Below are 27,832 nucleotides of genomic sequence, written 5' to 3' on the forward strand. Positions count from 1 at the left end.
AGACGAATGAATTCAATGAATAATTGATATTATTCATATTGGTTACTCATATAAGTTCATAATGAGTAATTTACATTATTTTAGACACATTAATATTGAACGTTATGACTAATTCAAGCTGGAAACATAACATGTAACCTTCTCTATTGACTTTTGCTCACCAATCTATAGCCTATATACATTATAGATATTATCTTTATTATGGGTCAGTGTTTTCACCATGTTTTAAATTGACCCGTGTCACAATTTGGCAACTTTTAAATACGATTTTGCTTGTTCGCTAATAAAGATATTTCTGAATCCACTTGAAGGGCACATAATAAACAGACAAGCAGAATGATACACATAGTGAAAAGTTGCAGTGCTCTAAAAATATAAGCGGTTGGAACACCTCAATCAAATTAAAGGGGCATTTAAAAATGCAAGAAGCAGTGGAGTGAAATAAAAAACTAAACAAACAGAAAGGTTCTTGAGGTGAGTTTTAAGCTCTAAGGCGTTACAACGCAGCACTCATGAGCAAGACACTGTAAAAGATAAGAAAAATTGTCAAAAATGTCTGTCTAGCACATTTACAAAGAAAAAAAAAAGCAAAACAGTCAAATGCAAAAATACGTTCAGGGTGTCTTGTAGCAGATTTAACTTTTTGGTTCCATATCTAGATCTATAAAATCAAAGACAAAACTTGGACCGCCTGGTAGCCATTTTTTATATTCATTATGTTTGTGTCCTCTCGTGTCTCTAGATTAACACACCCGTCAGAGTAATATGTAGAGTAGTATGCACAGGAAAGGGGCCATAGGTGGGATGCTAGTTAATGGCCGTTATTTATTTGCTGGGATGACAGGTTTACAGTGGAACTGCTCCTGAAGTCATTACGGTGCCACGGGGAGGCGTTTTGTACGGTTGGCTACTGTCCCCACCCACAGACGCATTACTCAGCAGCACTATATATTGACTTTGTTAGTGTGTGCAAATAACATTTAGAGGTCCCTAAATAATAGGGGGAGGGCGATAGACAGAAAAAAATAGGTTTGTTAGTCACCATAAATATGTAAAACATAAGTGACATATATTACTTTATGATTATCAATTTTAACCACAGTAATTGAATGTAGCCGTATCTGCAATGACCTGTTCCTTACTTTGGTCAGACCTACAGTACTTCTAGAAGTTCTAACCTAAAGACAAACTTTTGGACTCATAAAATCCAACACATTTGCATGCATTTTTTCTGCCAAGCAGCATATGTTTTGTCTTGTACTGATAAATATTTCACAGTCTTCTGAAAAACTGTACTGTGGATTATTAATCAGTTGGTTCTAGAGTTATGGTTTGCGGTCGCTCATTTTATTCACGTTACTTGTTCAGCTAAATGCATTTGCTGCAGTAATGAAAAGAGGAATTAACAAAAAAAAATGACATTTGCAATGATAAACTGTGTTTAAAGAACACTCTGAGAATGAGGCTTTAGTGCAATTCTGTTTCATTATTTATGAATTTTAAAGTTAACATGAAATCAAAGTTGACATATTTAGAACTGCATTAAAAAATGCATAGATGTCAATGTACCGTCAAAGAATTTAAAATATCTATTTGGAACTGGTATCTAGCAGTTGAGTACATAAACACATCATTGTAAATATTAGATTTCAGGATGCTAATAAAATGGATAAAAATTATTTAAAACAAGAAAAAACACAAGCTGATGTATGAACATTTACTACACCCGTCTACATACAACAATTATACAAAACATGCTCTATGTACATACAATTATTCCTTAAAAATATCAACAATAAATAGGGTCTATGCATTAGAAGAAATAAAACACAAAGGATAGCAAGTGTTCTTATGCGCAGCAAAGCAACTGCTTTTAAATCAGTGATAAGCCTTTGAAAAAAGCAAATACACACTGAATTCTTGTCTGTTTAACTCAAGTACATATTAACCCCTAGTACTGGTCTGTAGTCTTTTTTTAAATAATAATCATGGCTCGAATTTGAATAGGATTTTTTTTTAGTGTGATTGAAATTACAGCAGGCCTGAATTTATGATATTTGCACAAATATAGCTTATGTATGAACAAAAAGTGATGAAAATGTTGATCCACATAAAACATACAATGAATAATGTAACTGAAAACATGCAAAATGCATGAACAAAGTCTTCAGGCTGATATGACAATATGCTGCCCTAAAGTATCAAGAGATAAAGGTGAACGCCAGTGTGTAATCTGAATGCTGATGAAACTTTTCAGATGTTCACTGCATATGTGACATTATAGGCAATGTCTCATGAACATCAAATAACTGAAAATGTTTCAGAAGAGGACAGATTTTACACATTCCCCTCCATCCATACATGTGAAACCAATTTCCTAATGTGAGAGATTGAATTTGAAAGAGGTGATGATGTGATTCCTTACGCCAACACACACACACACACACACACACACACACACACACACACACACACACACACACACACACACACACACACACGCACACACACACACACACACACACACACACACACACACACACACACACACACGCCTGACTTATAACAGGCAGAGAATGCTTTTATAAACCAAGTCATCGTCCATCTACTGAACGAAAGGGTCAGTATTTTTGTGTCCTGATGTAAGCTGACATGGACAGTTGGAGAAAACTACACTGTGCAGCAATGTGGGACGGGACTTTAGTATGTGTGACTAAACGTGTGCAGAAACTGCCTAACCTGATTCAGTCATTGCAGGCTCCAGGCTATAAAGCAAAACACAGCCACTCGACAAGCCCCTTCTCACACACAGACCAAAGTAAGTGCTATGAAGTCTGGAGAATGTCACAGAAGGCCACAAGTGTGCTAAAAAAATAAAAAAACACAAATAAAGAGTGGGATCATATCCTGATCCAAATCTCAAATTGCAAATCCAAGTCCAAATGTTTTGTTTCAAAACCAACTAAAGCTTGTTTGTTCATTTCAGAGATACACAATGTTCTCCTCTCCATCAGTATCTCTGTTCTCTGTCTCCATGGTAACAAAGGGCTGGTTGACAAGCAGGACGTCGGCTTGAGGAAGCCCCACCCCTGTTCCTTCGGCTGACCAAGATTCTTGGAGATGGCCGAGCTGACCCACATCTGTGAAGACAAATCGGATGTTATTAGTCATTACGTCATCAACAGTCACCTGAAGCAAACTAAATCACACCTGTCTAGCAACAGTGACCCATCTTATAAAATAGCATTTTTGTTCAGTGTAAACTCTAAAAATAGACCAATCCAAAATGAATGTTTAAGAGCAAACATGTTGAAGACGATGGGTTGTCGATTTAATAAATGAGCAAAAGCAAAAGATGACCCTTTGATGAGGGTTGGGCCTATTCTCTTAATGAGTAATGGGTGTGTTTTGGGCACAACGTGCAATAAACCAATCAGAGTATCATCTCCCATTCCCTTTAAAAGCCAGTTGCGCCATGACGGATTACCTATTTACGTGGCGGAATTTGCAAGCGGAAAAACTGAACGCTTCTCTAGTGAGGAAACGGATCTGCTCGTGCGCAAAGTTAAAGCGCGCGAGCAGACCATCGTGGTGCAGGACGTGAAAATGATAACTGTGTCGGGCTGAAACTAGCAAAAAACACTTGGGTGTGTGAAAAAGCCCTAAGACTTTTTCACAGAACTGTATTTCCTCACAAAAGTAGAATATGAAGCATAGTGAAGCCTAGCCTCTATTGACATCCATTAAATAAACGGTCTCTTGTTTCCTTCCCTGCGTATTACGCTTTTTTCTGGCTAAGTTTGCAGGCTTGCCTTCAAGTGGCTTCGGTTGGAGTCTATAATAACAAACTGATGAGTTGAATCAGGTGTGTTTGATAAAGGGGACATGCAAAATGTGAAGTTTTGGGGGTACTGCAGGAACATGGTTGGGAACCACTGCTATATTGCAAGTCTTCTACTATACTGTAGCTTCGTGTGAGGAACAGATTGAAATTTAAGACCGTATTCATTGAAGGTCATCTATTTTCATTTTACTGTATGGAGCACAGAAGCTTATTTTGTGTTTCACCAAAGAAAATAATAAGGGGTTAGAAGTTTTACCTTTTTGAGCAAACTATTACCTTCATATTCATGTTGCTGCATTCAAAAAATCTAACCCATGGGTACAGCTCAAGTGCTATCACATGCCATTTACATTCATGTGATGTTGTGAATGAAACGGATGAATCCTTCTAACATTTAATTACCTGCGTCTCAACAGGGAATATGACCCAGTTTCATTACCAGTACCTTCGTTCAGACTGTAGGATGTGTGTGTATTTGAGGTAATGTTGTTAGCCGAGCACTGTTTGAACAGTGAAGGTCAAACAGTGACTATTGTAAGGCAGTGGTCTTGACCTCTGAATAAACAGTTAAACAAAGCAGTGTTATAGTCATGTTGATTTAACAAGCACTTTAATCAAGGCTTTCATAAATAGAGAGATAATGGATAATGTGAAGAACAGGTAATGAATGTTCAATTTTGAAGGTAGACTATAAGGAGATTTTTTTCAGTTTAAGCCTGTGCATGCGTCATCAACATAATCTTTTTTGACCCTAGATGTTTATGATGCAATTCACTTGAGGTGTCATATCAACAGGGGCAAACTGCATTTCCTATGGCTTCAGAGCTTAAGTGGATTCTTCTTCTTTTTTTGTCTTTGTTTGGTTGCCCCAACAAAACCTCCAGATAAACTGGTCCAGTACAGGTATTTTTATGTTTTTTTTTTTTATGTTTTTTTTTTTCACATCAGAGACTTTCAAACAAGTCTCTGATGTGAAATAAAAAAACATAAAAAAAAAAAAATTTAAGATGACATTTTTGCTTGTCACAGCAAAGCTGAATTTTAAGCATCATTACTCCAGTCTTCAGTCACATGATCCTTCAGAAATCACTCTGATTTGCTGATTTGAAGCTGAAGAAACATTTCTTAATATTATCAATGTTGAAAATGGTTGTGCTGCTTAATACGTTGATATTGTTATTTTTTTGATGAATAAAAAGTTCAAAAGGACAGCACTGAAAAAAAACATTATAAATGCCTTTTGTCACTTTGGAACTATTTAATGATTTAATGTATCCTTGTTGAATAAAATGATAAATTTCTTTAAAAAACATTTTGTATATATATATATATATATATATATATATATATATATATATATATATATATACACACACACACACACACACAGGTATATGTTTATATGTTGCTTGTAAAAATCAGCATTTTGCCTGAATAAATGGCCATCAATGGATAAAAATGCTATTACCAGCACAGGCTAACTGAGCCATGTCAACCAGCCAAACTGACCTGAGTGTAACACTCATCAGATGGTGTCAAGCCTGACATACGCTGCATCTGAAGTCGAATACTCTCCTACGATACAATATGCGAAAAACAGTAGGCCAATAGAATACAAAGTATTCGAAAAACATAAGGTGAAAAGTCCCTGGATGACCTACTACTTCCACCGCGATTCTGAACTGTGCATTTGCTGGACACTTTACTATCCCATGAGGCCACTGGAGAGTATTTGTGAATAGTAGTGAAGCGATGCGACAGTTTTCAATGAATTTCATTCATACTTTCTTTTGTAATGGTCGTGAAGTAAGTTCAAATTCAAATGTAGTACCTGCTTAGACAGTATGCAATTACGCACACACTGATAGAGTTTTATCGTAGAAAGCAGGGGATTCTGGGTAAACAAATGTGGTAAATCTACACTATGGTTATTTATGTTGAAAAAGACTCTATAGATGATAAAGCTAGGAAGTGGGACCCTAATCTAGCTAAACATGCACCCTTGTGCACACTCTGTCAATAATGAGAGAGGGTTAATGAGCCAATCAATACACACAGAATGCAACCTTTAAAGCAAGTAAACAAGATGTGTTATTTACTGTAGTATACAAGTGTTTAAAATGTTCGACAAGTACCTTTAGACATTACAGAGATGAAGTGTATGTGTGTGTGTGTGAGAGGGACGATTCATAATGCTAAACAGACAACTCGAACAGCTCATGAGTAAATATCAGATTAATAAGTTTCTGTCCCTCGCCCCTCCTCGCTCTTGTAAGATGACAGGTCACTCGGTAATGAGTTTGGTAAAGATTTTTTAGATCAATGTTCCAATCAGTCTCCCGTAGCTGGCGGCCCTTGATTCACACGCCACTGTCATCCCGACAGTCAATAGACAGAGGTGCAATTGATCGCTGAGACAGATGTGTATCTGTGTGTGTTTGTACCTGGGTGTGATAGAGTGGGGATGAATCTTTGTTATTAAACATAGATTAACAACACAAAGAAAGCCAATCGACCTTCGCTGCTGCAATACAAGTTTTAATAATGATTCGCAAGTAGATGTGATGAAATCAGCATCTGCGTCTTAGCTAAACGAAAAACGGAAAAAAATGAAATAGCAGAAAATTAATCCAAACTTGTTTTGTTTTTATTTCATTTTGTCAACTAGCAAAATGGCCAGGTATATAATGGTAGAAATATGTCAATCATTAGATATTCTGCAATACCATTTATATTGCAGCATGTCCGTGACACGGTTTTAAATCAGAAAACTAGCACATACTCTAAAGTGAGTCTCAGATGGGTGTTTCCAGTGTGGACAGTTTGACGTGTCACACCAAATGTCTGGTGCAGGCATGATGTAACTGTAGGTTATTTACGTTGCCAAGTAATGTTGTAACAGGTATTTTATAATGGCTTTACATGTAATTCATCCAATTATTAATAATGCATCACTTTTTTAAGTCTTGTTTTTAACTCGAGTGTTACACAATGTGAAGCTTTTTTTTACATTGAGCCAGATTTGATCAGTTTTGCTTTTGGGTCATTAAGATTTTTTTTTTTTTTTAAAGAAACTATTACTTTTATTCAGCAAATGTATTAATTTAATGAAACCAGTAAATACATTTATAATGTTACAAAATATTTCCATTTCAAATAAATGCTTTTTGAACTTTTGAACTTTCTATTCATCAAAGAATCCTAAAAAAAAAATACTAAGCATCATAACTGTGTTCAATATTGATAATAAGAAATGTTTCTAATGATTTCTGAATGATCATGTGACACTGAAGACTGGAGTAATGATGCTGAAAATTAAGCTTTGCCATCACAGGAATAAATTACATTTTAAATATATAATATGAGACCCTGGACCACAAAACCAGTTACATGGAGCAATTTTATGAAATTGAGATGTATACATCACATGTAAGCTGAATAAATAAGCTTTAAATTGGTGTATGGTTTGTTAGGATAGGACAATATTTGGCCGAGATACAACATTTTGAAATTCTGGAATCTGAGGGTGCAAAAAAATATGTACATTGAGAAAATCGCCTTTAAAGTTGGCCATTTATGTTCGCAATAATACTCCATTCACTCACAAAAATAAATGTTTTATATATTTACAGTAGGAAATTTAAAAAATATCTTCATGGAACATGATCTTTAACTAAATACAAATTATTTTTGACATAAAAGAAAAATCGATAACTTTGACCCATACAATGTATTGTTGGCTATAATTGCCACAAATTAACCCGTGTGAAATGGGACTGGTTTTGTGATCCAGGGTCACATATTACTATTTTTACTTTTTAACACCAATAAATGCAGATATTTTTATATGGGGCTGGAGAATGTTCAGCAAAAATAACTTACAAAATACTCATACTGTGACATAAGACTTATACTGCCCACCCATTACTGTCAACACAACTAAGTAACAAGTGATTGCAGTAAAAACATTACCATTATTTGGGCTCTCTGTTAGACTTCTCAGTGGGGTCGAGTACATTGTTCCTCCAGTCCAACTCTCATGCCCTGCAGGAACACTGTGGTTGGATTGTGCCAGGAGTGAATTGAGGCTGTTCTGAGCACTGGGAGAATCGGAGAATCCTATAGATCCTGAGTGCAGGTGGACAGTGTGATGATGATGTTGAAGGTGGATGTGCCGGTTGTTTAGAGAGGGAGACACAAATGCTGCTTCGTTCACAAAAATGGATCCATGCTCGTCCTGATGGTGACCAGCGTCCTGCACGACAAAGATGCACATCTCTCACATATCACTATATCATCTATTCTACACCATACAACTCTAGAAACAACGCAATTATAGTATATACTCCTGCACCTCACTTTCTGTGAAATTTTGCAGGATCGGATCACATGTTAATAACACACAACTTCACATCTTTTAAAGTCATGATGACAGACAGAAGTAATAAGCATACTTAAGCTGTTCAATTCTAAGAGTGAGATTGTGGAAAACAATATAAGATATATAATTAAAAAGAGGGAAAAAAAAATCTTGTCTAACATAAGTGGACTTTACAGAATATGGTGTATTTTTTCAAATTTAATTATAGTGCAATCAGGGAACATTAAAGAAAAAACATTTAGAGGTTAGCCATGATATTCAATTTAGTTTTAATTTCCAGCTTACCTTTATTAGCATAAATGATATACATTTGTATTACCTCCACATTACATCATCAGTCATCCAAAGGCCTTTTCTTTCCATTTGATCACATTTATAAATGGCTGCTTTACTTCAGAAAACTGACAACAGAGCCTACAGTATGATGATGTTTTTGCCATCAGACATCATATCCACGTCTTCACCTCTCTTCTTGAGCTTTTCTCCATTCATTCAGTTGGTTACATATGTGTATTACATATGTATTAAAGGCCAGACTGAATCATTGACCCACAAGCTCAAAATCACTGTTTTATGCTAATCAGCCCCCACAAATAATACCACAAATAACTTGGCCCTGAAGTATATCTATTGTGTGTAGTTCATGTGTGTAGGAGAGTCTTACAGAAATATATTCCCCAAAAGGTCAAAGCTAAGATGGTGGAAGATACACACTCACAAGCTATTTAAGTCAAGATATCATTTTGAGGAATCCACGTAACAGCAATAACAGGGTGTGAAGGATTTTACCTCTCATATTCTGGCTGTATTCATAAGTTTATTTTATTTTTTATTTTATTTTACAACTGGACTCCAAAAAGCATGTTTATCTGGTAATGTGAAGATTGATTGCAAATTAAAGCCTTGTATAGGCTAAAATTATTAGCCTATACAAATGGTTTCTCACAAGCGACATACATAATGTTCAAAAGTTTGGGATAAGATTTTTTTGGTTTCACTTTATTTTGATGGTCCCTTTAACACATTCTCTTGACAATAAGTAAAGTTGCCCCTACATGAATACACTGAATAATTTTTTTTATTTTTTTACATTTCTTTAAAATTTCTTTTAAATACAACTGATAAAACAAAGTATAAGTAAACCTATAGAAACGGCATAATTTAGAATGTATTCAGTATAAGCGAGTCAAACACTGTGTCAGTGATGAATAAACCAAATATATTGCTTTGTAGACTTCATCAGACTTTATCAGTTGTACCACAATATTAGAGCCAAGTAGCTTTGTTGAAAAAGTAACTTATTACTGTAAAAACTACAGTGTTTTGAAAACAGCTGAACTACTATCACATACTGATCAATGTAGTCAAGTAGTTTTATTTACTCCCCAACACTGTGTGTCTGTATGTAGTGAAGACTCTAGAAGTTAGCCATCAGATGGACACCATTGTCTTACATCTCGCCCTTGCACTTTCCGATCATTTTCACACCCAAATGAAACATCACTTCCCTGACCTGCAGAATGAAGTACAAAGTTGTTTTTAATTATTTTGCCTTGGTAGGGGCTTTTCAATTATAATTAATCATTAGCTTGTTTATTAGCGCACAGGCAAGAGGTTGAAGCTTAGACCACCTCACACGGCCTAAGACTGATGAGCCATGAATTGCTCTCATTTTCGCAGGTAATGAATCAGAGGCTTAGCTGTGTGTGAGAAACAGGCGCTTGACCGCAACTGAATCCTCTCTGTGTACAAGAGGTCGAGGAAAGAAATGTTTTCCTCCTCAGTGCACTGCCACACCTGATTTGACTCTGCCTGAAAAGGCAACATTGGCTTTAGACCTTATACAATTCGTTGTGTTTGGGTTTTTGACGTAGTCAAATTTGTCAAGGCGTGGTTGGTAGGTCTGGTCAGTTGGTTTAATCCAATCATCCAAAATACTGTTCTTCTCAAAAACAGAGAGAGAGAGAGAGAGAGAGAGAGAGAGAGAGAGAGAGAGAGAGAGAGGTAGAGAGAGGTAGAGAGAGAGAGGTAGAGAGAGAGAGGTAGAGAGAGAGAGAGAGAGAGAGAGAGAGAGAGAGAGAGAGAGAGAGAGAGAGAGAGAGAGAGAGAGAGAGAGAGAGAGAGAGAGAGAGAGAGAGAGAGAGAGAGAAGTTCTAGGAACTAGCCATCAGGGCGGTCAGCCGAGAACTAAATGTTCCCATTTGCACTGCCAGTAGTGATTCTGAAGTGGCAAAAGTCATACGACGTCGTTAAAGTGCAGCATTCAACAACATCAGTAACTCCGTAGAGTAAAGGTTAAGTGCCTGGATTTTGCCGTTGGTCCATCTATCAATGTTTTCCATGTGAGTAAGTACATGCAAACTGTGTGTTTACACGGCTTGTTTCGTATGGCACGCATTCGGCCAATTAACATACACTTAGGCTACCTCACTGGACACTGGTAGTTCCTATTTTGCTGAGACCCTGCTCTGAAGTAGCTAATTTAGTCCTCCCAAAAGGCATTCCTAAAACTAAAATTGTTCCCAGTTCCTGCGGTGCGAACATGGCAAAAATCAGGTACTTCCACCAATAGTTATACGAACTACAAAAATGCTCCTTCAGTGTGAAAGACACAATTCGTGCGATTTTTGCTGTCGTACGAACTCGCAGGCGATTTTTTTCTCTCGGGAGAAATCGTGTGGAAATTGTTGATGCTCGTAGTCGCGGCTTGCATTGTGTGAGAGGAATTATGAGCCGAGCCGGGCACAAAATGAGCACCTACCGATCATTTTGAAACACGTTTTTAAAAAAGTTCAGGGAGTCTGCCTGATTTTGACCAGTGTATAGGCTCTCCCCTATCGCCAAATCATGCACAACCATGTCATATAGGCTAGGTATGAATAATATTATTATAAAGCAACCCTGCACGCACACACGCACAATATATTTCTGTAAGAAACAGAAAGAAAGAAAGAAAGAAAGAAAGAAAGAAAGAAAGAGAACGAGACAGAAGAATTACATGACCAAAAAAGAAAGCAAATGGGATCAAGAAAAACAGAAAATATAGTTTCTCTGCCTTGAATTCATAACTGACAGTTTTGTTCCATCTTCAAAGTCAGATGAGAGAGGATTTGGGAGCGCTATCCTCTGACATCACTACCTGGGTGTTTTGGCAACAGAGTAAAGGAGGAAAGAGCAGAGGAGTCAGCATTTAGAAGACAGCTGTGTCTCCAGACTCACGCTGTGCACGAAGGCTTTTATGACATTCCCACAGCTCACAACTACAGCTTTTAGGAATATTTCAAACACACACAAACAGATTCGAAGATCATGCATATAGCACATAACATATTGTTCATGAACAAACAGACAGAAACTACAATGACCCTAAAGCAAAGCTGGCTTAGTGGCACTGGTGGCAATCCATCACAGGAAGCAAGAGAGCTGCATTCTCCACACAAATTATTCTAAATAAAACTGCTTTCAATTACTGTGCAGAACACAAATGTATAAAGGTGTTTTAAAGTAGATGATCCTATGTGGTATTGTAAGCAAATTCAAATCATTGTACAAAAGCCAGAGAAATCTCACAAAGTGCCAAGTCTTCTCTGATGTGCAAATTGACCAACCAGAATATGAATGACAACAAGTTTCTTTCAAAAAAATGGCTAAAAAGGCAAAAGAAGATTTAAAATGTGCAATCATAATCAAGTGCAATAATTATAGGCAGTTTCTCAAACCTATAGATGTCAAAAAACGATCACCATTAACGGTACACTAAAAATAAAGTTTTGTTTGGTTTTTACTTAGTTTTAAACACAGATTTATTTATTTTTTTGTACAGGCTGAATAATAGTATTTTGTTTCTAAGTTCTTGTCTAACCCCAAAGTCACTGTGGCCTACAAAATTGACTGATATTCAGAGCTGTCAGGTTCAATTTAATGGGAAATCTTAAGTTTCTGTCATTCCCCCTTGCATTTTTACAGGTAAACAGTGGTAAACGGAAATCTAAATCTCATCAGATTAATTTACTGACGTAAAAATGTTCATCAGCAAGTAGCAGGTTTGAGCAATAATAAAATCGGCATGAAATGGAAATTGCAATCATCCTGTCTTCCCTGACTCGATTTTGTCACATGGGAATTGATTGGATCATTGTCATTTGAGTGTCACTTGAGCGGCCTCTAGAGGCGAAATAAAAACCACCACTGACGCCTCGTGCTGTTTGTTTTGACACGTGTGACTGCGCGCTGCACAGAGCGGGGCACTTCAGATGTGGATTTAAAACAGACAATGAAACGGTGTGTATAGAGTTCACTACTGTGCGTGTTTTCATATCATTATAAAGTAATTCATTTGTTGACCAGATGCTGCATTAATGGAGAACAGCGGCATGTTTGCTGTCGAGGCTGAGAGGATGCTAACTTTAGTAGCCTACCTCAAGCGGTTAAAGCAATGTGACAAAACCGCATGCAAGCCCAACCCAAATATTTTATGTCACGATTGTCACCATCTATTTGCATTAGTTTAAATCGAGCTGGTTGCTTTTTTTTTGCATTCGACATGCAGGGAAGTTGCATATGTAAATCTAGAGACATGAGAAAGCAAACTGATATGTTCATATGCAGCAAAAAAATCAGAAAAGCATTCGATTTCAGTTCTTTTTTTATCGCCACTGCAACACATATTTCGCTATTTTGATTAGATAATAAAGTGTTCTAAAATAGAGGCAAATAAAGTGTGAGACTAAACATACAAAATACATATGTCTAATTTCAATGCTCTGACCTTTGTGTAGATATTTAAAGCTGGTCATCATTCAAGCATGACTGGATTTATATGAAATGGTAACACTACAATACGATTCCACTTGTGTAACATTAACTAAGGGTTAGTATTGTTCATTGTAAGTATCTATTAGTAAATGTTGAAATTAACATTTTAAAGCTGTATCTCTTAACATAAGTTAACGCACAATGAACGAACAGGTTTAATTGATATATTATTAATATTGTTTATATTTACATTTTTATGATTCAGTACTGTTTTTACATTTTTGTAATACAGTTTAGCACTATTTTGTTTTATTTTCATTCAGTATCCATTTTACAAACTATCGGTTGATTAATCGGTTATTGGCCAGCGTGGTCCAACCTTGGTATCGTTAACGGTAAAATCCACTATTGGTCGACCTCTATAAAAAACACTACAATATTCCATAAAGGGTAAGAATTTTCAGTTTTGATTTCATGGTGACTTTAATTTACACATCACACAGACCACCACTGTGTCCGACACATTCCCATCCACTCACTGATCCTACCTGTGTCTGCTGTCCATCTAGGGGTATGACCATGGTGGGCAGGTTCTGCTGGCAGCCATCCTTCAAACTTTCCAGCAGCCTCCGCTGAGTGTCCAGCTTCTCTTTGTCCTTTTCTACACTCCTCTGACCTTCTCGCAGCCTCTCCAGGCTTTGCTGGTACTCCTGCAGCTGCTCATGGAGTTCCTGTCGTTCGCTCTGCAGCCTCCGCTCCTCTAGGTGGCACAACAGCTCCCTCTGCTCCAATGACATCTCCAGCTCCGACTGCTGAATCTGCCGCACCTGGCACTCTCGGTCCCACTGCTGCCGCTCTCGTACCAGGGTGCCCCGAAGACGGGCCACGTCCGCCAGCTCCTCCCGACGCCGCTCCGCTTCCCGCTGGCGCTCCTGCTCCTGCAGGGCCTGGCTGCTGCGAGCGATGGGCAGTGGGCGGGAGTGTGGGTGAGAGGAGGTGTTTGATAACAGGAGGAGGAGGAGCCTCTGGACTTCATAGCAACTGTCTTGGATGGTGACTGCGGCCTATTCACAAAAAGCAAGAGTATTAATGTAAAGGAGATCAACGGTGAGATACCTTTTATCACTGCCAATAACGGCTCTTATTCTCAAGAATTAGTTCACACCAGTGTGTAGTGTCTCGGCTAAACCATCACTAGGAAGGCACCTCCCCTTAATGCATCCGACCTGTATCATCAAAAGGTAAAGTCCTTCTTTTTGGCTCTTTAAGCTACAAGTGCACTACCATTCAAAAGTTTGGGTTCAGTAAGATCCAGAATAGAATTATTAATAGAATAAAAATGATCCCTGTTTCCCATACATATTAAGCAAAACAACTATTTTCAACATTGGTAATAATAAGAAATGTTTCTTAAATCACCAAATCAGTATATCAGAATGATCATGTGACATTGAAGATTTTGTCATAAGAGGAATAAATACAATTTTAAAATATATTAAAATAGAAAACAGTTATTTAAAATTGTAGTAAAATGTCAATATTACTGTTTTTACTGTATTTTGATCAAATAAATTCAGCCTTAGTGAGCATTAGACACTTATTTTAAAAACATTTTTAAAAATCATACATTGCCCAGACTTTTGAATGGTGATGAATATGAATCAACTTACACGAGCCCCATCCACAAATTGCATCCGAGATATGTGTTTTTAAACTCTTCTCTCGTGTTGTCTCTAGTGACTTGTTAAATAGAGCTGTTTTTAGTCCTTAACCTGAGGAAAATTATAATTTTTAGACACTGGTTCCCTCTGGTATATCTAATGGGTTTTTAGCACAGCAGTTTTCGATTTATGAGTAAAATAAGGTCTGTGGCTTAAAATACTTGAAGACATTGAAGAATTACTTCCACATTTTGTTCTACAACACAAATTACTATCATAACTCAATTGCATGTAGCTAAAAATGTAAGTCTATGCTCAGTTCAGATTCATGATCAGAGAAAACTGACTTTGAAAACTGTTACATTTTAAATCAAACTAAACTTTTTCCTCTTGTGGTTTTAAGTGTTGACATAGGTAACCGTTTGGCCTTTATAGAGAAGAACGGTTGGCTGATTTGTCAATCATGTAAACATAATAATATTAATATTGGGGTCAAAAGTACCGTATGCTTTATTAATCAAAAAGACAGTAAAAGCAGTAATATTGTGAAAGATTATTAAAATACAACCGTTTCCTATGTTAAAATGTAATCTATTCCTGTGATGGCAAAGCTGATTGCTGCTTAATATTTTTGTAGAATTCTTAATACATATTTTCAGGATTCTTTGATGAATAGAAAGTTTAAAAGAACAGCATTTGCTGTATACATTTTTGTAACATTATAATGTATTCCCTGTCACTTTTGCTGAATGAAAGTATTAATAACAAAAACACTGACCCCTAACATTTGAAAACTAGTAGCTGCAGTCCTTGTGTAGCAACTGTTTTTAAAGCACACAAATTCACGTTTGAGGTCTGACTATGTGTGTGCATTATGCTGTAGAACAAAATGTCAAAGTTTTATTTCACTCATGAATCAAACACAGTTATTCTAAAAACCCATTTGGTATTCCAGAGGGAACCCATTGTGAATTAGCCTTCCAGGTTAACCTACAAATTGACATTATGACTGAGCAGCTCTATTACGTCTGCCTACTCACAAACAAACAATAAAAATGCATCCAAATCTATCCCTTTGACAATGATATCTAAAATAGCTAGGAAATGGTTGTTTTATAAAAAGAAGGCCAAACTCTTTTAAGAGCCTTTCGCAGGTGTGTCACTTATGTTTACATCCAGCATCACCTGCATTACAACACATCCTATTATACATCCAAACCACAGCGAGTTGTAAAAGAGATAAAGCCACATAGTTGGTCAAACATGTTCAGGCGATGAAACTTAAGGCTTGGACAGAGCTATTACAACTGAGTCATGTCGCGTGTTTATGTGTGTCTGACGTAAGGCCTGTCCACTATAATTATTCTTTCAGTTGGTATGTGGTTGTGTGACATGAGCTCACCTGTAGACTGTACAGCAGCTGAGTCAAGCTCTGCACACTCTGACTCACCTGCATTAAGACAACAAACAATGAGCAAGAAACAGTAAAGAACTCTAAACCAAAACTAAGACTTTTTAAATCTGACACATGGAGTCTACTACTCCAACTAATGTCTCTTTTTCCTGGAAAGATAACAGCATAGATGTGTGCAGTATAGCAATATGATCCATTCTGTTGCAAACAACAGTGCAGTACATTTAATTTATATTTTTTTGGCAAGACATCTGCTTCCTGTAGCACATTTTACGAAACTGCAAACGTTGTGTTTACTTCAGCGGGGTTTCTAAAGATGATTCAAAAACTTCAGCATCTGTTGACTCAAACACCATTTGGTTCTTTATCTACAAAGTCAACAGACGGCACAGGAAACACAACGGCGGTGACCTGAGTTAAAGAAAACAGCCTCCCAGCCAAGTAGGTTTATAAATGAGCGAGGCAAAGCGCTCACTCAAGGATGTACGAGTAATGTGGGGGGACGCATTAAGGCATCGGTATTGATTACCTCCCAAAAAAATGAGAGGATGATTCCTTAATGGGAGTTTAAATGGTTGTTATGCCTAGATGTTAGTTTCCTGATTCATTAAACATTGTGTTGAGTTAAAATCTTCTCTTTTTTTTGTGAGAATTAATATTATTTCTGCACTTTGCACAATCTGCACATCTGGATGTTAGTGGACCGTAATGTGGAAATATAAATGGGAAGAACGAGTTGCAATATGCATACTCTTTTGTGTTGAAATCGACACGAACAAGTCTGCCCTCTTAAGGCAAGATTTATGCCCGGTCTATGTCAATATTAACTTTATAGCACCACCTGGTGGACACAAAACTATGAATTTGTTTGCTGCTTTTCTAGGAATTGCTTATGTGCAACAGGATAGATTTGACCCAAATCTATGATAACTAGTAAATATGAATGGCAATCTAAATCTTAAAACCCAAATCAATCCCGATTTCACAGACAAGGCTTAAGTCTAGTACCAGACTAAAATGCATGTTTGAGTTGCTTTTTTTGCACACCAGTAAGTTTTAAAGGCACATTCATAAAAGCTACTTAAATGTCCTAATCGAACTAAGGCCTAATTTCATTTTTCTAGTCTATGAAACCAGAAGATTTGGTAATCTGGTATCTAATCTATGAAACCAGGCCTGAATGTCCAAAAGAAATGATTACAAAATATTTTAAATCCAGTAAAACACAAGAATCCCTTGTTTTTTTTTAACAATAAAAGGTAAATACCTTTTAAATATTTGAATATCTCCTTTTATGAGCTTGTGCTCATGTCAGCAGCACAAAAAAACCTTATCAGCATGATATACTGTGCAGCGCACCGCAAGACAGCAACGGCAGCAGAAAAAAGATCCAAGAAAATGAAAGCCTAATTCTTCGCTTTTATTTTTAATGAAACGGGACCCTGGAGGCAGTAAAATGGACTCCTCTTATTTCAAGCTCATTAATACTTAGTAACATAAAGATTCAGATGTGATAGTGGAAGAAGAATGTGAATTATTTATGCAGGGTGACTGTACCTCTTATGCTGCACAATTTAAAATCACTAATACTGGAAAATATATTAAATATTTCTTACCCATATTGGTATATTTCTATTAGTAATAAATCATGCTGTGACATACAACCACAATCCATTTTCTAGTAGCAATCCCTTGTGCAAATAATGGCCGTTTAAATGTGTATAAGTGCTGTTTATGAACAGGATCCAGTTCACATTTACCTTTAGGTGTATGTTGTGATCAGAATCTGCGCTGGGATTAAAGGCCTGTGTTTTTAAGTCTTCCTCTCCTCTCCACTCCTCCTCCTCCTCTTCACTGTGGTGGGTGTCCGTCAGTGGGCTCTGGTTCTCAGGAGGCAGAGGCGAGGAAGAAGCGCAGGGCTCAGATTGAGTCTGTTCTTCTGGACCAGACAGGACGGCAGCAGAAGCACAGTGAGAGGAGAGAGCTGCTCTTAGGTTCTCCGCTAATAAACAGAGAGTGTGACAGCGTGATATTAATAACTGTCAAGGTTACTATGCATGTAGTTGTGTGTATTGTGGTTCAATAACATGATTTTTTTTTTTTTTTTTTTTACTATTGTTAAAAAGTATTGAAAAAACTAAGCATATTGTGTCTATAAATCTATGGGTGTGAGTATGTGCATGTGCACAAACACTAAATTAAAAAAATGTAGGGTTGGTAAGACTTTATTATTATTTTAAATCTTTCTGACCCCACTGTTTTGAACAATACAACACTGTTCTGACCTCACAACTTTTGAATGGTAGTGTATGTATTGATGCAGACTCCCACCCTCTTTAAGAGCAGCGCCGAGCAGTACTCCAGCCTGGGGGATGTCTTCAGTGCTGGGCCGTACCAGCAGCCTGGGATCTGGTCCTGCCTCGCGTTGTCCTGCCATGACTGACAGCTCGGCGTAGATGTGGAGCTTCTCCTCCAGATTGGCACAGATGAGATGATCGTGGCCGCACAGAGACTCTGTGAAAGAAAATGGTCGGTTGTCATGTTAAAAAAAAAAGTTCTTTAGCGGAGGCAAATGTCACTACACCACTCATTGACTGCTATTCGAAAGAAACTGTATTCTGGTGAAATAATTGTTTCTTTGCAAGCAGCATTCAAAAATCAGATGCATTTCATTTTATTATTAGATGTTTTACCAGTAACAGATTATTTTTGGAGGGCTCTCAAAGCATGAAATGAACTTATCAATGCATGCACCGACAGTAGGTCAGTAAGGGTTTGGGATTATGTGCATTCTTGAGGACGGTGCCATAAGCATTTGTCAGAACGTAATTTTCCTGCAATTCCATAGTAATGTAAGATAAATTAAAGGTTGTATCAGCGATTTCAGGCCCATAAATAAATGACCACATTCAACTAATCTTTCCTAACGATCCGCTAGCTGACCACCCCATAAGCAGGCCGTCAAAAAAACGCGTCTCTGTAGCCAGCCTAGGCTTTGAGATCTTTGATTGTGATAATTTATTTTTGGGCCTGAAATCGCTGATACAACCTTTAAGATGAATGGCAATGCTAATGGATAGATATATCTAGGTATTATAAATTATACAATACAAGTATATCATAAAACGTCTTTGGATTCATCAGCATATCTGGTTGCTTGTATCACCTTGAAGCCTGTGAATCTTTTGGACCTTTGCTTCGGTAACTCTCTTTTCCTCTTCTGATTCACTCGTAGTCTCATCCTCCTCTTCAGGGCAACTTAGCAAAACAAATACAATTTAAAATGAGTAAAATCACACACTACAACAAAAGTTGAAGAGAGATTTGTTTTCTCTCTCAGCTGTCCTTGTAGAGAAGAATCAATATAGACAAGTTTGACATGTTTCATCTTATGAGGTTATGGTTATGGAAACAGCACTGCACTCCTCATCACTACACACCTCTCCACAGCCTCTCTGATGAGTCTCATCCAGCATTTGCGTTCATCTTTAGAAGCAGCGTGAACTTCATACATCTCAGGCCCAGCTGAAGATGCGCTGATCAGAAACATGCCTCTCTCCTCATTGGCCACCTCCCGCACGATCAGCTTCTGCAGAGAGATCACTGGAGGCTTCTGGTCCTGAGAAACAGTGCAAGTGAGTAAGATAACATATCTAACTTTACACAGTTACATCAAACAGACTATTAGATTTACACAAAAACAAACTGTCATTCAATGCACACTTAATAGAAGTGTGATATAGAATATGATCAAGTATATTCACAGAGTACAAATAGTTACGCTACTGCTCAAAAGTTTGGGGTCATTAGGATCTTTGTTTTTTAAAGAAATTAATACTTTTATTCAACAAAGATGCATTAAATAGATCAAAAGTAAAAGTAAAGAAAGACATGTACAATGCTAATAAATATTTATATTTCAAATAAATATTCTTTAGAATGTTCTATTTATCAAAGAATCCTAAAGAAAGAAAACGTACCATGGTTTCCACAAAAAAATATTAAGCAGCACAACTGTTTTCAACATTTTAGACACCAAATCAGCATATTATAATTATTTCTGAAGGATCATGTGACATTGAAGACTGGAGTAAAGGCAGCTGAAAATTCATAAATAATTTAAAATAAATTAAAATAGAAAACAGTTATTTTAAATTTCATTCATATTTTGCAATACTAATTTCAAAAACATGAAAAAAAACAAACAGTTTGACCAAACCCAAACTCCTGACCAGTAGTGTTTGCTTTATATAGAGATAAACCCATAGTAATCTCAGAAACAAACCACAGCGGCAAAGATGTATTTCTGATCTTTCTCTTGAAGGAACACCAATGAATCAGACAGCAGAAACGCCAGAACATCTGTGGATGATCAAATAATGTCATCAGATATTTCATCTACTTAGCCAGAACTAACTATAAATGGCTGTGCATATGTCTTTCATATTGACTACTGCGTGATGTGACCGTTTCATTGGACAATCACCTTTCAGTCTTCCTGTGGCCGTCTTCCAGAGCAGCGGGCCCTGGTGCCGCAGAGCCCTGCCGCTGGTGATGTCCTGCTTGCGGAAGGTGTAACCGCTCTTCAGTTTGGTATTACACTTGTTCTCCATACGGCCCAGGACCTCACTCAGCTTCTGGTTCTGCTCGAACTGACTCACGTGCTGGTCCACAGCAGAGATCAGCTCTCGGATCAGGACTAGCGCACGAGACAGGTCAGCATGCTCTTCTGTGTGCTCTGACACAAAGAACAAAAGAAACTGAGTCTAAACAAATGTTTGGTTGTGATTTTGTGTGTGTGTGTGTGTGTGTGTGTGTGTGTGTGTGTGTGTGTGTAATAATACCCTCTGTGTACTGCAGTATTCTCTCCAGGAGGACAGGGTATTTCGTTATTCGCTGCGTCACTAACAATATGCATTCTGGGATTTCTCGCCTCTTGACCAATGAGTTGCTACTCTGTTGCTGTGGAACCAAAAAGATAATTATGAATAATAATATCAACATCAATATGCGCCTGATTTAGTCATTGTGTGATTTGAATCTCACTTTGATGAAGAGCTGAAATCTCTTGTTCTGTTGCTGAAGCTCTTTGAAGTAGCTGACCGCTTCTGTGTGATGACTGCAAAACTCACCATACACCTGCTTCATCTTCTCTGCATTCTCCTGGGAGAACTATGATGAAAACAAACACACACCTATGATGTTTCCCATGATGTAGTACTTGTTATCTATTGAATACAATTGTGCAATCTACATCTGTCATTCCATATACCGTAAATACAAAGTTCTGGCATGAAACTCTAGATGGTGTAGGGTGATAGGGTTAACTCATTTGGTAGCAATCGCATCGTCATCTACATCTACGTAGCGCAGCTGATTGGTTGCTGTTGGATCAGCAGCCAATGAGCTGCAGCTCAACATTCAAATACTGGTAGTTTGCTGTTAGCAGTCTGTAGCGTGCTTTCAGAAAGCATCTGAAATCAACATCTAAGATAACGGCACACTCTTTTACTCCATATCTCAGCATATTGCATGGTTTGCTTATTAAATGAGCAATCATAACAGTTAAATATAAGAGTTATGTTTAACAGTCTTGTAGCGTGTTTTACTAAGCATATAAGCTGCTGCGTTTAAGCAATTGTGTTTATGCAGAGGCAAGCGGTCTATTGTGTGTAATTGCTGTGAGGCTTCGCTGTCTAAGCGTTGCCATGTTGTATATGAGAAAAGGTTAAAGTGAAATACTGCCCTACAAAGCAAAAAGGCAGTAACTACGCAGAGTGCAGAACTGAGAAAAATTACTTTAAAGTTATCCTGTGTCATCCAGCCTAAGTAGTTGTAGGTAGATTATTACAATTTTTCTCCAAAAACACCCATTTGAGATAAGATGTTTTGTCACATAACAAAGGATGCCCTGAATGTCATGAAAATGATAACTCATTTTTGACCAAACAGCAGCCATATCACCCTGTAGCCCAAGACTGGTTTCCCACTGAAGCTAAGCGGGGCTGAGCCTGGTTAGTACCTGGATGGGAGACCTCCTGGGAAAACCAGGTTGCTGCTGGTAGAGGTGTTAGTGAGGCCAGCAGGGGGCGCTCACCCTGTGGTCTGTGTGGGTCCTAATGCCCCAGTGTAGTGACGGGGACACTATACTGCCAAAAGAGCGCCGTCCTTCGGATGAGACGTTAAACCGAGGTCCTGACTCTCTGTGGTCATTAAAAATCCCAGGATGTCCTTCGAAAAAGAGTAGGGGTGTAACCCCGGCATCCTGGCCAAATTTGCCCCTTGGCCTCTGTCCATCATGGCCTCCTAATCATCCCCATATACTGATTGGCTTCATCACTGTCTCCTCTCCACCAGTAAGCTGGTGTGTGGTGGGCGTTCTGGCGCAATATGGCTGCCGTCGCATCATCCAAGTGGATGCTGCACATTGGTGGTGGTTGAGGAGATTCTTCCCCCCTTCTATGTAAAGCGCTTTGAGGTCTCAGATAAAGCGCTATATAAATGTAACGAATTATTATTATTATTATTATTTTTTGCTTTGTAGGGCAGAATAAGCATTTGCGCTTTTAAAGGGGTACCATGTTTAGCTGCATATCTCTAATGACGCATATCTCTTATGATACAGGTGGTTGCTGGGATTCTTATCTCTATCAGCTTGCAACAAATATCTTTTGTTAATGAGAACACATATTGAACGTTTTTAGAGCTAAGCCATTTAAAAAAAACAAAAAAAACAAAAAACACGCCACATGTGAGAATATGGACTAGTACCCTGGGTGAACCCAGGATTATGATGTACCATGACTGAATCGAAGCTATCCAACAAAAAATAGTGAAGTAGTCCTCAGAATCCATGTTCATCATTTACAGCAATCTGACATTAATTTGATCCCAAACCAATTAATTAGTAGAAGTTATTACTTACAGCACCACCACCTGAGTGAAGTAATTAATGACAGTTGGATTTGGATTTGCAACAAAGTTACTATGGTTTTGGGAAACAGTCGTGACTAGCTACAGTAGTTAGTTTCTCCAACAATGTTTTGTATTCTGGTAGTTAAGCAGCAAGTCATGCGGTTCTGGAGTGTGCTTGTAGTACAATCTCAACTGAAAATATTTGACTCAAAAGAAGGATTTGTTCATTGCTGCTTCTCTCCAGAACGTGCCAAGGACGCTTAACTCCGCCCCTAATAGGCAAACCGCTTGGTCACGGTTCTGCCATAATATCTGATTAAATGGTATACTTTACAATAAGGCTCAATTTGTTAATGCTTGTTAACTACATTGGTTATCATGAACTATCAATCAAAAAAGCATTTATTAGTCTTAATTAATATTAATTTTAACATTTATTAATACATTTTTTAAAATCAAAAGTTGTATCTGTTAATTTCAGTTAGTGGAGTCCAGAGCGAACATGAACTAACAATGAACAGTTATATTTTTATTGACTAATGTTAACAAAAATGAATAAACACAGTAACAAATGTATTGGCTCATTGTTAGTACATGTTATTTAATGCGTTAACTAACATTAACTAATGGGACCTAATTGTAGAGTGTTACCGATTAAACTTTCAACTTGAATTGTGTACTCACACAAATACATTGAAGACTATTACATGTATATATACCTGTTGCAGAAAAATGTCACCCACACGGTGGATGAGGTAGTTCTTGTTGCTGTTTGGCTGGACGCAGCTTTGCCGTAGTTCCCTCATCGCTGACAGAAAGTCACGGTGGAGGAGGAGCAGTTCATCTAAGCAAGGGAAAATCCGACCAATGGTGTCCGCATCCAGCCCGACTTCCTCCCGCATTCCCCTCCTGAAGACCTCCGCCATTACCATGAGTGTCTGCACGTGATGGAGCTCGGTTTGCATGAACTCTGAGTGAGACCAAGAGCACAAAAACACCTTCAAATGATGAACAGAACACACCTGCACAAAATGTTTTTAATGAGGAAGACTGTTTCAGCTGACCGTAAATGACATCTTGTCTCTTGACGATGCGTTTTTCCTGCATCTTACAGAACTGGGGTTCCACCGCTAGGCTCCATGACTCCGCCTCTAAATCCATGGCATTCATCACCAGCTCATTCTGTAGTGGGGCATCTACAGTGTCTGAGGAATTAATTTCTTTATTGGATTTTTCAATACGGAATATCAATGGCTGCTGAAAATTCAGCTTTGCCATTACAGTAATAAATTACATTTGAACAATTATTAAAAACAGTTATTTTAAATTGTAATATTTCAAAATATTACTGTTTTACTGTATTTTTGGTAGAGTGAATAAAAAAAGAAAAATTAAGGGGTTGTCAGGAGGTTTTTGAAGGTCTCTTAACACACATGCCATATTTCACCAGTTATTTCATCACATGTCCAGCTGTTTTACCTTCAATGAGAGATGAATCAGTGGATGTTGAGGACTCCATTGTTTGGAGGAGCTCCTCTGATTGGATGTAGTTCCGCCACGGGGGGGAGTCACTATCTGCTTCTGGGCTCTCACTAAGCCTGATGGAAAATTACATAAATTACATAAATTACTATAAGGGGTCTTCAACACTCTCACTTATTGCAACAAATACAAACTTTGGGCATGTATGGTGTCTTGGCTCATCCAGACATTGAACATTTAAGGAAATGGAATGATAAAAGTAAAATGAGTCAATTCACTTCCATATTATTACTGAAGTTAGAATGTTGCAGGTATATTTGGACAACTCACATTTTAACATGTTAATATTTTTTAAATATTTTTTAAAATTGTAATATTTAAGACAGCATATGGGTCATTATCCTTCACGATTCATTGATCTAGCTAGTTTTTGGTTGAATATTACTACACAGTAAGAGTGTGGGACCTTTCTGTGCCTGCAGGCACACTTCTGGACAGAGGGCAAGGAAGAGGAGTAGAGTCTCGTGATGTCATCACAGGAAGAGAGGCAGAGGTGGGTATCTGAGAGGACGAGGAACATTCACGCACTATAAAATCTAAATGTGACAGAAAAAAAAAGGTGAGAGCAAAACCAAGACAGAAGTGTAAATGCATGGAAAACAACTTTGGCGTTAAATAAGTTGATAGTGAGGGTGATATTATAAGCTTTCGCTTTATAAAGCTGGTAAAACTCACTTTGAGGGAGGGAGGCTGTTCTGCTTTTTACTGTCATCACAGAATATTTGTCTTGAGACTTCTGTAAACGAGAGTTAATACACGTTTATAAATTAATAATATACTTTTTTTTTTAACTTCACATTATTTCCTCTTATGTTACACTGATTGCCAGTATTCTGTATTGTAATAACGGGGTTCATTAAAGATCCTCTGCACTTTGAGTTTGAACAAACAGGCAAATGTGTCTCATGGTTTAAATATTAAACTTGCATGTAAGTTCAAGAGAAAAAAACATGTGCAAACACAAGCACAGTCCACCTTCAGGCATGGCGTCGATGAGTCCTTACAGCCCTTATGGACACTCACTGCACAGTCTAGGATGAAAGAGCAAATTAACAAACAATATAATTTTTTTTAAAAGCATCTACTGATTCATTCAACTGGCAGATTTCCAAGACATTTTCCAAAACACAAAAATGTGAGCAGAGAGAATGATTCAATACAAACTTCCATGTTTCCAGAAACACAATACATATTTTAAGATGTATAAAATGGCAGTTTGATTAATTAAAATATTTGTTTCTACTTAAATGAACTCACATGCGCAGTGGAAGACCTCTTTCCCAGAAGCTGGCTTGCTGCAGATCTCACAAAGTGTCGACCCCAGGACAGATCCTGCTGTGAACTGGTGTCCATTGACCTGTTTGTCTTTGGTTTCTCTCTCTTTTCCTTTCCCCTTCAAAAACCAAGGGAAAGCCATCAGATCACTCACAGTCCTCATCACCATCTGCCGTGATGACTGCACATTAAACTCATCTCTACACTATTTCTGCTTGTGAAGGTAGTTTAAGTGTGACATGCTTGTGTGGCAAAAAAAGGCCATGGGAGAGTTTGCCGCTGGTAAAACAGTTACAGCCAAAAGAAAGTTTAATGATTAAAAGGGACTCCTATGGTTGTTTTTGGGCTTTATAATCAGTCTTTACCCCCTTCTCTTTTTCATCCTTCCTTAATGGCTAGTAAAGGATCATTGTGTGCAAAAACCAGGCTGAAATAGTTCAGTTTACAAACAAAAACGACATTGTATGAAGTAATATTGTTGAAAAAAAGTTTAAGATATGAACATAGATGGTAATGGTTTAAAATAAAAGTCTCATAATATTGATTGATGATTAATGTATATTTCTCTGTGACCTTTACCATTATTTGTCAAGAAATGTTTTTAGATGACTAATGCTTATACATACATTTTTATATATTATAAATTGTACATATTGTAATATGTAAATATAGGATGAAAATATGCAAGATATTAAAAATGTACTGTCCTTGTTTTTTTTAAATACAGTAAAACAGTAATATTGTGAAATATTATTACAATTTAAAATAACTGTTCTATTTTAATATTTTATGACATTTTTTTTTATCAATGTAGAGAACAGTTGTGCTGCTTAATATTTTTGTGGGGAAAAAATAAGAGCATTTATTTTAAACAAAAATCTTTTGTAACATTACAAATATATTTCCTGTCACTTTTAATCAATTGAATGCATCCCTGTTGATTAAACGTATTCATTTCTTATTCAAATATTCAAATCTTACTGACAACATACTTTTGAATCAAAGGTATATATATATATATATATATATATATATATATATATATATATATATATATGACATGCATGTATGTTTACCTTGCTCTTGTTGCGGTTACTATACATTCGGCTCTTTATGAAGCTGAAAGTGCGGCTGACTTTGTATTTTTCTGACTCTGATTTGGAAGGGATGATATATTTGTCCCATTCCTCCTCCTCAATCCTGGAAAACACATTAATGACATGGAGCACATTAAAATCACAGACACATGCCTGTACAGTGGGTGTTTTAATGTTAACACTGATTTTACTTTTCAGACCATGATGTAGCGGCTAGGTGGTTTCATTAATGCATTTCTTTCAGGCTCATTCAGTCATTCATTATTTTCCAGGCTACAGGAAAATTAATAATTAGTCATCACCCTCTGTGCCAAAAACAAGACATACCACCTGAGCAGTGCGGACATTCTATGCATTTCACACATTCCTAATTAGAAATCTTTTGCTCAGCGGGGGGTGAGTTGTGAGACGAGGACCACAGTTAGGTTCACAAACAAGGAGTGTTATTACATATTTTAGTGTTGACACAGTTAAGTAACAGCATCATTTGGAGTCATCTCACAAACGTTAAGAAGCATTAGACGTGATTTCATGCCAGTGGGTGATTGTGCGTTCAGGTTAGGTTATTAAAAGGATCATGCCAAGAGTGCACTTGGTGTTTAGTAGCTAGGGGTCTCTGTATTGACATACTCTTTGAGGAATTCGGAGAGCGTGAGGTGTTGGAGGGAGTCGGCCAACTCTGCACTGGTCTCATCATCAGCTGACTGAGCGCGCCTACGAAACCTTAACTCCCTATAGAGGTACAGTACAGCACTCTGAGTCTTTATACACATAGCAGATACATGCATTTCCATTTTAATGTACCGGTATGTGCACAGACACATACTGCCCCTGGAGGGCACTATTGTGCTTTGCTGTAAAAAAAGAATAGTGAGAAAGACATAGGGAATTTAAAATATAGAAATAAGCAATGGATGATCCTTGTATATAAGATCCAACACCACAGAC

At 37.4% G+C, this 27,832-nt stretch overlaps 1 protein-coding gene across 6 annotated transcripts in view; it reads right to left on the minus strand.

Annotated features, from left to right (window-relative positions):
- Nucleotides 1-2,441: 2,441 nt before the first annotated feature.
- The window catches only part of arhgef28a (Rho guanine nucleotide exchange factor (GEF) 28a), an 87,116-nt gene continuing 61,725 nt past the window's right edge, over nt 2,442-27,832 (minus strand). For 4 of the 6 annotated variants that reach the window (XM_079608452.1, XM_079608453.1, XM_079608454.1 and 1 more), the window contains 21 exons: nt 27,515-27,616; nt 26,864-26,987; nt 25,770-25,905; nt 25,488-25,543; nt 25,188-25,248; nt 24,919-25,048; nt 24,450-24,568; nt 24,035-24,175; nt 23,690-23,940; nt 21,102-21,227; nt 20,900-21,017; nt 20,542-20,793; nt 20,341-20,417; nt 19,496-19,674; nt 19,222-19,313; nt 18,387-18,569; nt 17,816-18,057; nt 16,044-16,091; nt 13,529-14,044; nt 7,817-8,099; nt 2,442-3,140 (listed from right to left, as the gene is read on the minus strand). In XM_079608452.1, the coding sequence (XP_079464578.1) occupies nt 2,983-3,140; nt 7,817-8,099; nt 13,529-14,044; nt 16,044-16,091; nt 17,816-18,057; nt 18,387-18,569; nt 19,222-19,313; nt 19,496-19,674; nt 20,341-20,417; nt 20,542-20,793; nt 20,900-21,017; nt 21,102-21,227; nt 23,690-23,940; nt 24,035-24,175; nt 24,450-24,568; nt 24,919-25,048; nt 25,188-25,248; nt 25,488-25,543; nt 25,770-25,905; nt 26,864-26,987; nt 27,515-27,616 (3,394 nt within the window). In that variant the 3' untranslated portion in view covers nt 2,442-2,982. The remainder of the gene's footprint in view (nt 3,141-7,816; nt 8,100-13,528; nt 14,045-16,043; nt 16,092-17,815; nt 18,058-18,386; nt 18,570-19,221; nt 19,314-19,495; nt 19,675-20,340; nt 20,418-20,541; nt 20,794-20,899; nt 21,018-21,101; nt 21,228-23,689; nt 23,941-24,034; nt 24,176-24,449; nt 24,569-24,918; nt 25,049-25,187; nt 25,249-25,487; nt 25,544-25,769; nt 25,906-26,863; nt 26,988-27,514; nt 27,617-27,832) is intronic. The other 2 variants (XM_079608456.1, XM_079608455.1) reach the window with 1 other exon arrangement.

Source organism: Phoxinus phoxinus, assembly GCF_949152265.1.
Source record: "Phoxinus phoxinus genome assembly, chromosome: 3".
Classification (NCBI taxonomy): Eukaryota; Metazoa; Chordata; class Actinopteri; order Cypriniformes; family Leuciscidae; genus Phoxinus; species Phoxinus phoxinus.